Source organism: Xyrauchen texanus, chromosome 1 (genome assembly GCF_025860055.1).
Source record: "Xyrauchen texanus isolate HMW12.3.18 chromosome 1, RBS_HiC_50CHRs, whole genome shotgun sequence".
NCBI lineage: Eukaryota > Metazoa > Chordata > Actinopteri > Cypriniformes > Catostomidae > Xyrauchen > Xyrauchen texanus.
In genome coordinates this window covers 30,774,946-30,790,574 of record NC_068276.1, presented here as the reverse complement: position 1 = coordinate 30,790,574, position 15,629 = coordinate 30,774,946, and the positions used below count along the sequence as shown (strand labels likewise).

At 41.2% G+C, this 15,629-nt stretch overlaps 1 protein-coding gene across 2 annotated transcripts in view; it reads left to right on the top strand.

Moving 5' to 3' along the window:
• LOC127649356 (uveal autoantigen with coiled-coil domains and ankyrin repeats protein-like) overlaps positions 1-15,180 on the top strand; it is a 108,053-nt gene extending 92,873 nt beyond the window's left edge. For both annotated transcript variants that reach the window (XM_052134415.1, XM_052134423.1), the window contains exons 13-19: positions 4,632-4,724; positions 4,854-4,884; positions 5,081-5,130; positions 7,037-9,694; positions 9,791-9,943; positions 10,981-11,046; positions 11,948-15,180. In XM_052134415.1, the coding sequence (XP_051990375.1) occupies positions 4,632-4,724; positions 4,854-4,884; positions 5,081-5,130; positions 7,037-9,694; positions 9,791-9,943; positions 10,981-11,046; positions 11,948-12,019 (3,123 nt within the window). In that variant the 3' untranslated portion in view covers positions 12,020-15,180. The remainder of the gene's footprint in view (positions 1-4,631; positions 4,725-4,853; positions 4,885-5,080; positions 5,131-7,036; positions 9,695-9,790; positions 9,944-10,980; positions 11,047-11,947) is intronic.
• Positions 15,181-15,629: the final 449 nt, after the last annotated feature.

Sequence of the window (15,629 nt, the reverse complement as noted above, 5' to 3'; positions counted from 1 at the left end):
ATATCAAATGTACACATACTTACACAAAACAATTTACAAATCAGATGTACACATACTTACACAACACAATAATTATATACAATGCAGAATATAGAACAGAATATACAATACAATAAGTGGGAGTATATGAAATATATATGTGTATATATATATATACAGTAGTTGTATTGAGGAGAATATGTTGACAGTCCAGTGTGAGATTATAGCTGAATAAAGTGCAGTGCTAATTATTGATCCTGATAGATCAAGAGTTCAACAGTCTGATTGCTTGGGGGAAAAAGCTATCATGTAGTCGGCTGGTGCGGGTCCTGATGCTGCGATACCGCCTGCCTGATGGTAGCAGTGAGAACAGCCCATGACTTGGGTGACTGGAGTCTCTGATGATCCTCCGAGCTTTTTTCACACACCGCCTGGTGTATATGTCCTGGAGGGAGGGAAGCTCACCTCCGATGATGTTCCTGGCAGTTCGCACCACCCTTTGCAGGGCTTTGCAGTTGTGCGCTGTGCTATTGTCGCACTCAGGCGGTGATGCAGCCAGTCAGGATGCTCTCTACAGTGCTGGTGTAGAACCGCAGTGAGGATGTGGTGGTTCATTCCAAACTTCCTCAGCCGCCTCAGGAAGAAGAGGCGCTGGTGAGCCTTCTTCACAACGGCCTCAGTGTGGACGGACCATGTGAGTTCCTCAGTAATGTGGACACCGAGGAACTTGAAGCTGCTGACTCTCTCCACCGGTGCTCCATTGATGGTGATGGGGCTGTGTTCTCCGCCTTTCTTCCTGAAGTCCACAACAAGCTCCTTGGTTTTACTGACGCTGAGGGAGAGGTTGTGCTCCTGACACCAGCGTGTCAGAGTGTGCACCTCCTCTCTGTAGGCTCTTTCATCATTGTCAGTGATCAGACCTACCACCGTCGTGATCGTCAGCAAACTTAATGATGGCATTGGAGCTATGTGTTGCCACACAGTCATGTGTGTACAGGGAATACAGGAGTGGGCTGAGAACACAGCCTGCGGGCTCCAGTGTTGAGGGTCAGTGATGAGGAGGTGTTGCTGCCCATTCTAACCACCTGACGCCTGCCTGACAGGAAATCCAGGATCCAGCTGCACAGCGAGCTGTTTAAGCCCAGAGCCCGGAGTTTCTCATCAAGCTTGAGGGCACTATGGTGTTGAATGCTGAGCTGTAGTCTACAAACAGCATTCTCACATATGTGTTCCTTTTTTCCAGGTGGGAGAGAGCAGTGTGTATTGTAGATGCAATGGCATCATCAGTGGAGCGGTTGTTGCGGTAGGCAAACTGCAATGGGTCCAAAGAGGGGGCAGAACAGAGCAGATGTGATCTCTGATTAACCTCTCGAAGCATTTGCTGATGATGGGGGTCAGAGCAACAGGACGCCAGTCATTTAAGCATGTGATTATAGCTTGCTTCGGTACAGGCACAATGGTTGATGTTTTGAAGCATGTGGGGACTACAGACAGGAGAGGGACAGATTGAAAATGTCCGTAAAAACACCAGCCAGTTGATTCGCACGACGCTCTGATGACGCTGCCCGAATGCCGCTCTGGACCCGCGGCTTTACGGATGTTCACCCGCCGGAATGATCGGGTTACATCCACAACAGAGACGGAGAGTGAATCAACCTCTGTAGCGTCAGTCGCGAGTGCACTCTCCGCGAGGGCGGTGTTACTGTCCTCAAAACGAAGCATAAAATGTATTAAGTTCGTCCGGGAGAGATGCAGCGGTGTTCATGGCGGAGACTTTATTCCGCTTGTAGTCCGTGGATTGTAGTTACTCCCTGCCACATACTTCTGGAGTCAGTGGTGTTGAACTGACTTTCAAGTTTGTGCCTGTACTGGCGCTTAGCTGCACTGATAGTGTTACGGAGGGCATAACTGGCTTGTTTACGCTCCTCCGTGTTAGGAGAATTAAAGCGGAGGTCCGCGCAGTGAGTGCCGCGCAACATCGCCGTTAACCCATGGTTTCTGGTTGGGGTATATCCAGTATAGTTTTGGTCGGAACAACGCCCTCTACGCACTTCCTGATGAAACACGCTACGCTGTCAGCGTAAACCTCGATGTCGTCATCAGAGGCGGACCGAACATCTCCCAGTCCGCGTGATCAAAACAGTCTTGTAGCGCAGAGTCTGATTGGTCCGACCAGCACTGGATCGTTCTGAGGGTGGGTGCTTCCTGTTTCAGTTTCTGCCTGTAAGCGGGCAGAAGCAGAACGGAAGAATGGTCCGATTTGCCAAATGGGGGCGGGGAGGGATTTGTAGCCTTCCGGAAGGGAGAGTAACAATGATCCAAAACCCGGTCCCTCGTGGTGTTGAACTTTATGTGTTGGTGGTATTTTGGGGCGATTGCTTTGAAGTTGGCTTTGTTAAAGTCCCCGGCAACAATGAACGCAGCCTCAGGGTGCGCGGTTTCCTGCTCACTTATACACCCATACAGTTCCCTGAGTGCCCGGTCTGTGTCGGCTTGCGGGGGATGTACACAGCTGTGATGATAACCGCTGTGAATTCCCTCGGCAGCCAGAATGGTCGACACAGAAGCATGAGATATTCCAGATCAGGAGAGCAAAAAGACTTGATGAAATGTACGTTCCTCTGATCACACCATGATTTGTTGATCATAAAACATACACCACCACCTCTGCTTTTACCAGAGAGGTCTTTCGCTCTGTCCGCTCGGTGCACGGAAAAGCCCGTGATTTCGATGGCCGAGTCTGGAATCTCCGTAGACAGCCAGGTTTCTGTAAGGCACATAACGCAGCAGTCCCTCGCCTCTCGTTGGAAAGAGATCCGCGCCTCAGCTCGCAGGAGTTTGTTGTCCAGAGACTGAACATTTGCCAGTAGTATACTGGGTAGCGGGGTCGATTTGCACGACGCCTTACTCTGATGAGAACGCCGCTCGCTTTCCTCTTTTCCTTCTGCGCTTCCGCGGCCGAGCAGCACAGACAAAGGGTCTACCGGGCGTGTTTGTAAACAGCGGGTCGGCATTAAGGAATTTGAAGTCCGGTTTTCGATGTGTGATTGTAGAACTAATGTCCAAAAGCGTTTGTCTGTCGTAAACAATAAGGCAGACAACATCCAAGACAAAAAAACAAAGAACTGTAAACAAAACAAACAATAAACCGCAGTGTTGTAACGGAGCTCGCAACGCAGCAGCCATACTCGGCGCCATCTTGAGTGTGGGCTAGGCCTACCCAAGATTTTGTTTTTATTATTATGCGTTCGGTCTCAGACATTTGGCTCATAGGTTGCTTCCACCTGAGAGAGCCCCTCCCTGGTTTTGTTTCAAACTGAATTTTCTTGCCCCTATTTTGCCATCTATTAAATTAACCAGAGAAGTTGTCACACCCCATTATCTCTCATTTGCATGTGGTATGGACAAAAGTGTCAGACATTTATTTAAATGTTGCCTCAAGCATATGGCAGAACCCAAAATTACATATTAATAAGTCCCCTTTCTGCTGGACAGAGTGGATTGAGAGGGAGGTTAACGCACTCGGTGATCTATATGAGAGCGGATTGCTGATATTTTTTTGAAAATATGTTTCAACATTTTAGGATTCTCAGGTCTATAGGTATTTACAGCTGCGCCACCTGCTCTGTACTATTTTTGGGAGTAGCATACACCCCCTAAAGCAGCAGATACCCTGGAAGTGGTGATTACTGCTCTTGGAAAAGGCCATGAGGCAAGAGTGTATTACTCCCTGCTAATTCAGAGTATGGGGGACGGAGCTATAAATTCTCAATAGATTATGGGAGAAAGATTTCAATTTGGAATTGGAGGAGGGAGTGTGGGCTAGGATTCTAAAAACTTTAAGTCTGCATCTAGAGATGCAAGGGTGCGCCTTATGTAATTTCAAATTTTGCATCAATTCTATTTGACACCCTCTAGATTGTATTGACTTGGTCTTAAAGACATACCCACTTGCTGACGATGCCAATTAGAAGATGGGGACACAACCCATGTTTTTTTGGTGATGTGTTAAGATCCAAGAGTTTTGGTCGAGTTTTCGTTTTGCCCCAGACTGTGTGTTTTGGGTGATGGGGTGGTCCTGAATGTAGGTTATATGGAGAGCTGGGTCCTGACCGGCGTGGCAGGCGGGTAATCCTCAGGGGATGGAGGTCGTCTGTTTCGCCCTCATTTGCTGAGTGGTGCATCGAGTTGGGCTGGGTGGCAGCATTTGAGGAGGTGGTATATAGAAGACAGGGCAATCTGGATGTATACATTATGAAGTGGGGCACTATCTGGTCTTTTTGGAGGGCTCTCGGGGGTTAGGGGAAGCAGAAGTGGATTTTTATTTTTTCATGTGTATATTTCTGTTTTATTGTCTCTTTGTGTGTCTTTGTAAGCTGGCTTTTGACCACTGGAGTGCTTGTTTGTGTCGGGTGGTGGTGGGAGGGGGGTTAATGTTTGGGGGGAAAAGTTATGATTTCATGTGGTTTGATTTAGCATTTTCTGGTATGTCTGTGTGATTGGCTGCATGGAATCAATAAAAATTGTTAATAACAAAAAACAAACACTACAATCATTGCATTAATGCAAGGTTATTTGTTTATTTTTTTTACTCTCTTATTGCATTACTGGTTGTTAAATATCTGTCTGAATCTGTTTAATTTGTGCACCAGAGAGAACAGCTGAAGCTTTTACTTTCTGCCAAAGAGAAGGAGGAAGGAGCGAGTGCCATGGAGACTGTGAGAGTCCAGCAACGAAGCCTTTTGGTTAGTGGTCAGGGGAAATCTTTGCAACATGCTCATCAAGGGCTGCTGCTCATTAGCTTCACATCCAAAAACTCATGATCAAAGTTTCTGTTAAAATGATGAATAAATCTGCATATTTTTATTTTACAGGGAGATTACCCAGGCCAGTCTGTCATAAAAGGTGAGTTTTGTTTTAGAATATGGATTGTTAGACTGTGACCCTTGACATTAAGTACTATAATAAAAATTGTAATTATATTGAAATAAAGTGTGTGGAGAAGAATTTAGTCATATCTCCGTATATACAAGTATGTGCAGTCATGCATTATATTGTGTGTGTGTTTGTGTGTTCGTTTTGGGTTATTTTTTCCTTGCAGGAAAAGAAAACATGCTTGTTCGACAGTCATACAGCTTGGACTCTGCTCAGGTAAAGTCGTGTTTAAAATCTACTTGCTAAAAAATTATCACTGAGACTAAAAACAAATATAATAATCACAATAATATAAATAATCATTTAATGTGTCATTCAACAAATTCTATTATCCAACGTGTCTTGGATGAGGGAATGTTTTAGTTATATATTGACTATGGCGATTTTAAAGTAATAAAAACAAGTAATAATTTCTAGTTACATGTAGTATGAAATTGTGTTCCAAATAGCAACACAAATTTATATGCACATGAATGAATATGAGCAACAAAGCAGCATACACACAGCTGCACATTTCTGTGCAAAATAATGTTTCATAATTAGTCATACCACAGATGCACATCCCATTTTCCATATGTACTGTAATCCAACATCTGCATCAGACTTCAAGTGAAAATGCTAAATCTAAAATAATTCATAGGTTCTACAGATTTGTTAAGTATGCGTTAAGCTTAGGAGAGGCAGAAGCAGTCAAATAAATTGCTATCGCACTTTATTCCTGAAACTCCATAGCCTGCAGTATCAAAGTGGGTTAGGATTTATTAGCTATGATCTCTGAGGGGACATATTGTACGGGTGATAAACTTTTGGGCAAAAGTGGTGGATGCAATTTTGTTGTCATATTAGCATCAGAGACTACTTTACTCTCACCTACGTGAGAGGTCACTGAGCACTTAAGAGGACTAAAAAAAAAATACACCTGCAAAAAGTATGAATAGATCTCTGACTTTGGAAGTGACCTAGATAAAGTTCTCTCTAAAAGCATTAAGCTCTAGGAGGAAAGCCCTGAAGGATGAAATGGATGGAACTATTCCTTTTTATTCAGTTTTTTCTCCTTTGAATGCCAGTCAAGTTTCTATCCCCTAATTTCTTGTTGCAGTCGTCTTCAATGGAAATATTAGCTATAGATGGGCAAATACATTTTTCAGGACAGAGCACGAATACCAATACTTTCACTTTGGTATTTACTTTAACCTGTATTTTATAGTAATGTGAGCAAAGTTAAGAAAAAGTGCAGTACAGTGGGATGGATACTTGAGGGTAGCGTGTTTACAAAAATAGAGATGAGATAGCTGATCACCATTAAATGCTCTTTGAATACAAGACATGCCAAAGATGGGAATCATATCAGTTGGTTTAATTTAATAAACACAGGAAACAATTTAGTCATTCCTATGAAGAAAAAGTATATTGGGAAAGATTCTCCGTTTCACTGGCCTTAGGTTATCGGTTCAAATTGCCTCTTTGTGTGGCAGTGTTTATACCAGGAACATTGAACATGTGCTTCATCTGCTTTCATTATCTGAACATTTTAACAAGTACGAGTACATTGCTCAGTGGCTCCAGCCAGGTCTCCAAAGCAACCAAATTGGCCCGGTTGCCTGGGAGGGTAGAGTCACATGGGGTAACCAATTGTGGTTGCGATTTAGTGGTTCTCGTTCTCAAAAGAGTAACTTGAGCCTCCACATGCCGAGTCTCCACGGTGTCTTGCACAACGAGCCATGTGATAAGATGTGCGGATTGACTGTCTCAGAAGTGGAGGCAACTGAGACTTGTCCTCCACCACCCGGATTGAGGCGCGAAGCCGCGCCACCAGGAGGACCTACTAAGTAGTGGGAATTGGGCATTCCAAGTTGGGAGAAAAGGGGATAAAAAACAAATTTCGAGTACATAAGCACCATATGGGACCAGTATTGGTGCATACCTGGTATTAGCTGTGAAATAATTATATTCCAACACTTCTTACACTGAAATGATCATATAAGGCATATACATTAAGGGTCTTATAAAGCAATATGATCCAGTTGTGCCAAGTAAATTCTCAGAATGCAAAAAGACTAGAATATCCTGTTCAAATGTTTTATGCAATGAATAGTAAACGTGTCATTGTATTTTAATTCAGATCTTGCAGCCTACAGTGCAATCTCAATCTGTGACTCGGCCTTTGGAGCTGTCTCGTCCTATAGATGGGGATCCCGAGACATTACGTAAAGAGCTTGAATCTGTCCGGAAACAGCAAGAAGCTGCACAAGAGGAGGTAGGCCATCTTCAAATGGCTCTAGCACGAAAGTCCCAGGAGTGCGAGGAGCTGACCAGAAGCTGTGAGACCATCAAGCGTGAGTCAGACCAGCAGGTACATGAGCTGGAGGAAGCAATGGGAGATGTGCAGAAGAGAATGTTAGACTCTGAGGCAAAGGTGAAACAGCTTCAGGCTCATGTGGTGGCAGTAAAAGAACATCTAAATAACCAAGCTGTTGAAGACCTCAAAGCACAGCTAAACGAGGTCAAGGCTAAGTATGAGGGAGCTTCTGCTGAGGTAGGACGGGTCAGGAACCACCTGAAACAGAGTGAGAAAGCCTTGGAAGAGTATAAGAAAAGTGAGGGGCTACTGGCTGTGGAGGTTGAGAAGCTTACTGCAGAGTTGAGTGAAATGCAAGAAGAGCACAAGGACATGGAAGAGACTATGTTAAACATGGAAGGTCAAGTGAAAATGGCAGAGGTCAGGTTGGCCTCTATGGTTCCAGGGGAGAAATTTGATAACATGAAGAACCTTCTCACCAATGCTGTGGATGAGAAAGGGCAACAGTTAGCAGAGCTAAGAGACGATTATGACCGTTTGCTGGAGGAAGTTGCAGAGCTCCACCGTGCTATGGATGACCGGGAAACTGTCCCCATACAAGAGCATGAGCTAGTCTGTGCCACACTAGAGGAGCAGAGTTACTCCCTAAAGAAGAAACTTGCTGATGTTACTGCAAAGTGTCAGTCATTAATCTGTGAGTTGGATGAATGTGAGGATGAGAGAGAGATGCTGCGAGAGGAACTGCAGGAACTAGGCAACAATCTAAAGACAAAGTTTGTGGCCTTGGAAAACCATGAGGAAGTGAAGAGGTCTATGGGACTGGCTGTGGAGGAGTTGAGAGTCAGGTTAGTGGAAGAGACTGAGAAGAGTAAACAGGCTGAGGTGCAGCTGCAGAGGTTACAGGAGGAGAAGGCATTTCTCTGTGAGAACATCACCAGTCTAAGAAGCACATCTATCCCCTGTGAGCAGTATGAGAGCGAGATAGCTGCACTCTTGGGACATAACGCAGAGCTGAAGAGTGGCCTTGAGAGCCTCCATGATAAATACCAGAAGAAGTTGAATGAACTTGAGATGGCAGCAGCTGAAAATGTATCATTAAAAACGGAGTATGAGAGAGTGCAGACAGATTTCGGTGAAGCTTTGCAGAAAGCAAAGATCGAAATTGCCAAGTTGGAGGAAGATTGTAGAGTTCGGGACACGGAATTGCAGAAGTTTAAAGAAGGAAATGCTATGTTGAAAGAGGAGTTTGAGAATGTGCAGGCAAAGTTAGAAAATGACTATATCAGCCTTGTGGAACACGAGGTGATCAAAAGCAAAATGAGCAATGATTTATCAGAAGCAGAGGGAAGAGCCAGAGATGCCTACTCGAAGTACCAGTCTGCTCGAGAGAATGCCTCAAAGCTCCATGAAGAAATCGAAGCACAGAAGAAAGAGTTGGATACTATTCAAGAGGCTTTTCAGTCAAAGTTTGTGCCACTGGTGGTTATGGAGGAAAAAGAGAGGAGTTTTAGCATTGCTCAAAGGGACTTGACCGATAAGCTTGCCAAAATGCTGGAGATGTACAATGATGAAAAGACCAAAGGGGAATGCCAGAAGCAAGAGAACGAGAAATTTAAAGATGAAGTGTCATCTCTGCAGCAGAAACTTCAAACAGGGATTGTTTCCAGCGAAAAGTACAAAGAATTGGAGGATCACTACAAGGGCCAGTTGGAGGAACGGAGTCTGAAGTTGGTGGAATTGGAGCAGCAATATAAAGAGGTTAAAATCCAACGAGCCGAGCTTGAAGAACAAAACGCTTTGTGCAACACTGAGATCCAGAGCCTCCAGAACAGACTGGAAAATGAGTATATCCATCTGGAGCAGTTTGAGGCAATGCAGCGCATTGAGAGTGGCAGACTGCAGGAGGCACAGAAGGAGTGTGAGAGCTTCCGTGAAGCTCACAGACTGGAAGTCCAGCGTGTTCATGATCTAGAGAAACGTCTCCAGAGTCACAGCTGTGATGATGGTCTAAATGCCCAGTACAGTCAGGCTAAAGAAGCTCTGGAGCATGAGGTCAATGAACTTCGCTTAGCACTGCAGGAGGAAGAGGAAACCAGTGCGCAGAGGGCTGAGGACGTAGCCACTCTGCAGACTGAGCTTCTCAGAGCCACACATGCTCTGGATAACCTCCGCAGCCAGGAGGGGCAAATGACAGAGCTCAAAGTCGAAAAGCACAGGCTGGAGGAAGAGGTGCATGAACTTGGCAACCGGCTATCAGGGCTAGATGAGCAATATGTGGAGCTGTACAGGGAAACTGCCCAGGCCAGAGAGGGTGAAAAGAGAGCGAGAGCGGAAACTGATGCCCAGCAGGTGAAGAGCGCCTCCATTGAGAAGGAGATCAGGGATCTGAAAGAGAGATACGACAAATCATTCTGCACCATTGAAGAATTGCAGAAGAGGATTCAAGCTTCCTCTGAGCAGACTGTGCTCAAAGACAAAAGGGTATGATTTTTGTTTGATAATATGTTATGTGAAAGAACCTTTTCGATAAGTGTCTAATATTTTGTCAGATTAAAAGCAAGGTGTTTTCTGTTTCAGATCGCAGAGCTTTTGGCAGATGTTGAAAGGCTGAAACAGGCTCTTAATGGCTTATCCCAGTTGGCTTATGCTGGCAGCGCACCCAACAAGAGACAGACTCAACATATTGACACACTCCAAGCCCAGGTCAAGAGCCTCCAGCAGCAGCTGGCTGTGAGTAGCTCTGGGCTCATACCAGTAGATATCTCTAATTTCCTACAAACATGGCAGGCCACAGCCAGGCCCAGAGAGTATCTTCAGACTATTTCCACATTTTCTGCACTTATTTTTAGAGGAAATCTGCTTAACTCTGCAAAAGGGCTTTAAACATTGCAAAATGTTGAATGGATATGAGAGTACTATGATCTTAATGATAACTGAAAGCTTACTTCAATTAGCCAAACATGTAATAAACATAAAATATTCAATGGGTGGGTGGTGTGTAAATCTTTGAATGACAGAGGTTTCAATTCTGCTTATATTTGCAGAGTTTTGCATGCACAGATTCTGTGTTAAATTAAATTTAAAATGGGTCCTTACCCCTTTTCTCCTATAAATAAGAATAAGAAGATAAGGAACTGGGACAGAGAATGACCTCAGGGACAGATTTCCTTCCCGTTCAGGTTATCTCATCAGTAACAGGATTATATGGAAAAAAGCAACTTATCCCAATACCATTCTCCACTTAATTTTGTACCAATAATTATTATTATTTATTTTATTTTTTTCAAAAAACCAAAGGTACATTTTTGGACATACAAGACTTCATGTTGCCTGTAAAAACATGTGCTTTGATCCTGAAAGAAATTGCTGCATCATACATTTCTTAATTGCCTGTTCTGATTTTTAACATCTGTGTATAATTACTACATATTACATGCACTGTTAATCCAGATACAAGGAAAACATTATTAGTTTTTGCTCAGAACGAACCGAAATGAAAAACATTTAGTTGTTAGTCCCCACTAAAAAGCCACTACATAAATAAAAACGATAATAATAAAAAATAATATAAATGAACTGTAACGCTATAAAAAGTGTAAACATTTTAGAGGATGATTGAAAAGGAAAACTCCTGCACCTTCACTTCCAGGAAAATGTTGTTCATTTTTAGTTTCTAACTGACCACTAATCACTGTCAGAACTTTTTACATGACACTTATAAAAACACTGCATGATAAATTTATGTCTTGTTATTTTCTTGTACACAGGACGCTGAGAGGCAACACAGAGAAGTGGTTTCAATTTATCGAACTCATCTTCTCAGTGCTGCACAGGTAACTGAGCTTGAATGTTTGTTGAATCCATTTTTGTTTTTGCCATCTATTTTGCACTTAAAGGGATAGTTCACCCAAAAATGAAAATACTCTCATCATTTACTATGCCTCATTCCTTTCTAGATATGTATGATTTTCTTCAGCTGAACACAAATTAAGATTTTAGAAAAATATCTCTGCTCTCTCTTTCAATGTCCATTCAAAGTAAGTGAATGGTGATCAGACATTTGTAGCTCCAAACATCATATAAAGGCAACATAAAAGTAATCCAGAAGACTCCAGTGGTTAAATCCATATCTTCAGAAGTGATGTAATAGATGTGAGTGAGAAACAGATCAATATTTAAGTGCTTTTTTTTACTCTGAATCTTCACTTTCAGATGTAAAACTGAAAGTGGAGATTTAGAGTAAAAAATTGACTTAAATTTTTATCTCTTTCGCACCCACACCCATTATGTCGCTTTTGATGATATGGATTTAACCACCAATAATAAAGCAAGTCTTATGAACTTCTTCTATGTATCCTATCTGTTATGTGATTTCTGGAGCTACATAGGTCTGATTACAATTCACTTGCATTGTATGGACCCACAGAGCTGAGATATTCTCCTAAAAATATTTGTTTGTGTTTTGCTGAAGAAAGAAAGCCATAAACATCTGGGATGGCATGAGGGTGAGTAAATGATGAGAGAATTTTCATTTTGGGTGAACTATTCCTTGAAATCAAGGCCATTGATTAAAACCTGACAAGTGTTTTGTTGTGTATAGTGTATATTGGTCTAGGTACTACAAAGAATGTACAAAATGTACATACCTGTAGCTGCATAGAAACTGCAGTTTCTGATTTGAATTCTGAAAATGTCTTTATCCAGACTGAATGCTGGTCATTTGTTGTCTTTCAGGGTCACATGGATGAAGATGTCCAGGCTGCCTTATTGCAGATCATCCGAATGAGACAGGGTTTTGTGTGTTGAACTCAACACATTGTCACAACACTGACTCTAATTCATCATTCACACAGAAACCTTCAGTTCAGCTCAGTGCAGTTTGATACTGCCCTGGACAGCTTTGGTCCAAAAGTTTGAAATATCCTGATTAGGTTCAAAGTAATAGTGTTTAACTTTTATATAGGTGTGCATAGTGACAGTGCTTGCAAGAAGAGTTTAGCTATAGCCTTTGTACTACAAACACTAATATGTTTTAGTAATTTTGATCAGGGTAAACATGAGAAACAATAGATGACCATGTAGATTATATCACATATAAACAGTTTATTGGCTTAACTATGTGAGCTATAACTTTGGTAAAGAGTGGTCTGAATGTTCTTATAATTTGCTAAAAGTCTTGATTTAGTGGCCAAAGCTATTGGCATTGAGTATTATTGTATGCTATATAGATTTAAACTGCACACTCATTTTCCTCGTTTCATGTTGAAATAGCCTGGCTACAGTCTTCTAAAGATAGCGAAGAACATTCCTTCACTCTACTCTCATGGCCTCTGTTTTAGTCTCATCCTCTAAGCTATAAATGCAGTGTTTTAATGAGGGACTCTTACCTTTTAGTGAGATTTTAACAAATGCTGATATCAGACCAGTCTTAGTGTGTCCTCTGTTAAGGTCACAGTAATGACATGGTGAGAGGAAGCTGTTCACAAAGTTCATGCTCTAATATACTGGTGGGTACAGAGATTATTTTTTGGCCACAAGTGCCTGGACACTTTTTTTGCATACTGTTTCAATATCCTGCAGTATATGAAGAATAATACTAGACTCTTATTACATGCATATAAGAGCAATCTTGCTCACAGATTTGTTACCTTCATGAAAGTTCACAGCATATCTTTACAGCTTTACCATAGATTTGCTAAGAACCATATCTATATACTGTATGGTGTACAGTGTTTCAACTGTGTGAGATGTATTAGAGTCAGTCTGTGTCTATTGGTTTGGGTGATAAAGAATGGATTAGTTCTTTGAAGTGTTTAGTATATGTTAAATTGCTTTGCAGTGATAAGAGCCTGTAACTGTAGAAGTCACATCTCATGAAATGTAATAAGCAAAGCATTTAACATTACTGAAGGCTTTTATTTATACTCCCTATCCCTCATTGTCCTCATTATCCTGGCTGATATTGCCATCTAGTGGTGTGACTTGGCTGGCCAAGTTTGATGTGTGGTTGTGTGTCAGAAAATGTGATGCATTTAGGAATTCTCCCTTTTGATGCTTACAGAATCTGATATATCAATATTTTTTCTTGGCTTTGTACTACTTTTGATTAATGAACACCATGTTTGTGGTTACTATTACAAAACTCAGCAGGACTGGAGTAGAATGGCACAATAAAAACTGTTCAGGTATCAGAACATGACTGTAGACTGACAGACTTTATATTTTGTAGACATTTTGGTAACACTTTACAATAACGTTCCATTTGTTAACATTAGTTTACTACATTAGTTAACATGAACTAACAATGAACATGACTTTTACAGCGTTTGTTAATCTTGGTTAATGTTCATTTTAACATACTATAAAATTAAAACGATAAAATATACTATACAAAATTGTAGTTGTTAACATGCGTTAATGTACTATGAACAAACATAAACTAACAATTGTATTTTTATTAAATAACATTACCAGAGATTAATAATTGCTGTAAAAATACATGTTGTTAATTGTTTGTTCATGATGCCTAAGGCATTAACTAACTGAATGGAACCTTATTGTAAAGTGTTACCGACATTTTTTTTTTATAAAAAAATCTATGTCGGACTATTCTTGTTTCCTATTGATTTCGTAATCAGATTTTCTAAAATTTACAGCACTCACTGAGCTTCCAATCACATGACTTTGCCAGTATTGATTAATTTATTTAAAAAAGCACTACCTAATGCCATTTGACTCGAGTGATAATAACTGATACTACTGGTTCTTTCTGATGGGGATAACTAATGTTACGGTTTAATTATTTATTAGTATTACATTCTTACAGTGCTCATATGAGTTGGTTAGTTTGTGTTTTCCTACATGGACATGTCTCTCCTTTTTGTTTTGCAAAATTAAGTCTAACAATCAATAAAAGTGCCTCTTTTAGACTAAACTGGCTCTGTGCAAGTAAAAAAAAAAAAGAATGATGAACCCCAGCAGTGTAGGAGTGTTTTGAAGTGAGCCTTGCCTTTGGCAGGCCTTTTCCAGACTCTAACTCTCCTTGAAGTGAGCACATTTGTTGTTAATTAAATACAATCAGATCAAGATTGGGAGCCCCTTTTTCTCTCTCATGTGCTAAGTGTTGATTTACACTTCAATGTTTAACTCACAAATAGCTTTTAAAACAAAATAAGATCTACAAACGCAAAGACAATTTTACTTCACAAAGGTTTTATTCAAGGTCATATACAAATAATGTAATAATGTGGTGTGAACCCTGTTCAGGCTGCTTTAATATGGTAAGTTGCTCACTTGGAAGTCATGATTCACCCACTTTAAGATCTATATGGCCACAAACATTCATGCAAATGTTTTGCTCTGTTTCAGTTCTCCCTTTGCACCTACAGTATTTCACACGTTTTCCCAATGGATTTTTGCATTAACAAACAGGTTACCTTTAGGAAAATGGCACGGAAAGCTCCATCTTTACTCATTAGCCACCTCTGGCTCGAGCCCTTCTCTGGTCACCTCTGCTCACCTCATTAATTTTTTGACAGATATTCCAGCACTTTGTTGTCTATAAAGTTCATTTATGGGATAAAAGAGCTCTTGAGGACTTATGGGATTGATTTCGACTAGATGGATTCAACATGTCCCCTGCCAAGCTCCTCTCTGATCCTTGCCTCCCTGACCTCATCATCCATCATATAACACCTGGGATGAGAACAAGATGTTATGAAAAAATTACGACAGCTTCTTTCATTTTATAGGATTTATTGGCTGGCCACAGGAGTCTCAGGATCATGCCACGGCATTCTCTATCAGTTATTCAGATTTTATGTAAGATGATGGATCATAGGGTTGTCTTCCATACATTGTGGCTCAAGAGCCTCAAATCTTTTACCTATAATAAACAATAGAAACCAATTCAAATGGTGTTTAAAGGAATATTCTGGGTTCAAGACAAATGAAGCTCAATCGAGAGCGTTTTTGTTAATGTTGCTTTCCAAAGAAAATGATTTGAACTCATTTCTCGAATTGTCAAATTTCTTGAATGTTAGAGCTGTGACTGCAACTGATGTTTGCTGCTGCATTTGTCTTTTTTTTAATAAACAACAATATGCCACAAATGCTGTCTATTGAGCTAAACTTGTATTAAACTTGGAACAATCCTTTAAAAATTGTCTTAAGTAAATATCCTTATTTGAGCGAGTGAGGGCATGAGGGAGTTTGATTAGATCACGCAGGCATAAAAATGATACAGCTGAGCACATTTCAAATGAACTCCTAAACCGCAAGGTAATTATGTGAGAGGGGGTGTTGCACTCCAAAGCTTGCCATCCTTGCTTGATATTTAAACTGCACCTTTAAAAGGTTTCATCTGAGCTCATTGTGTCATTCTTTTTCTCTCATTAGCTCTTGGTTAACCACTAAT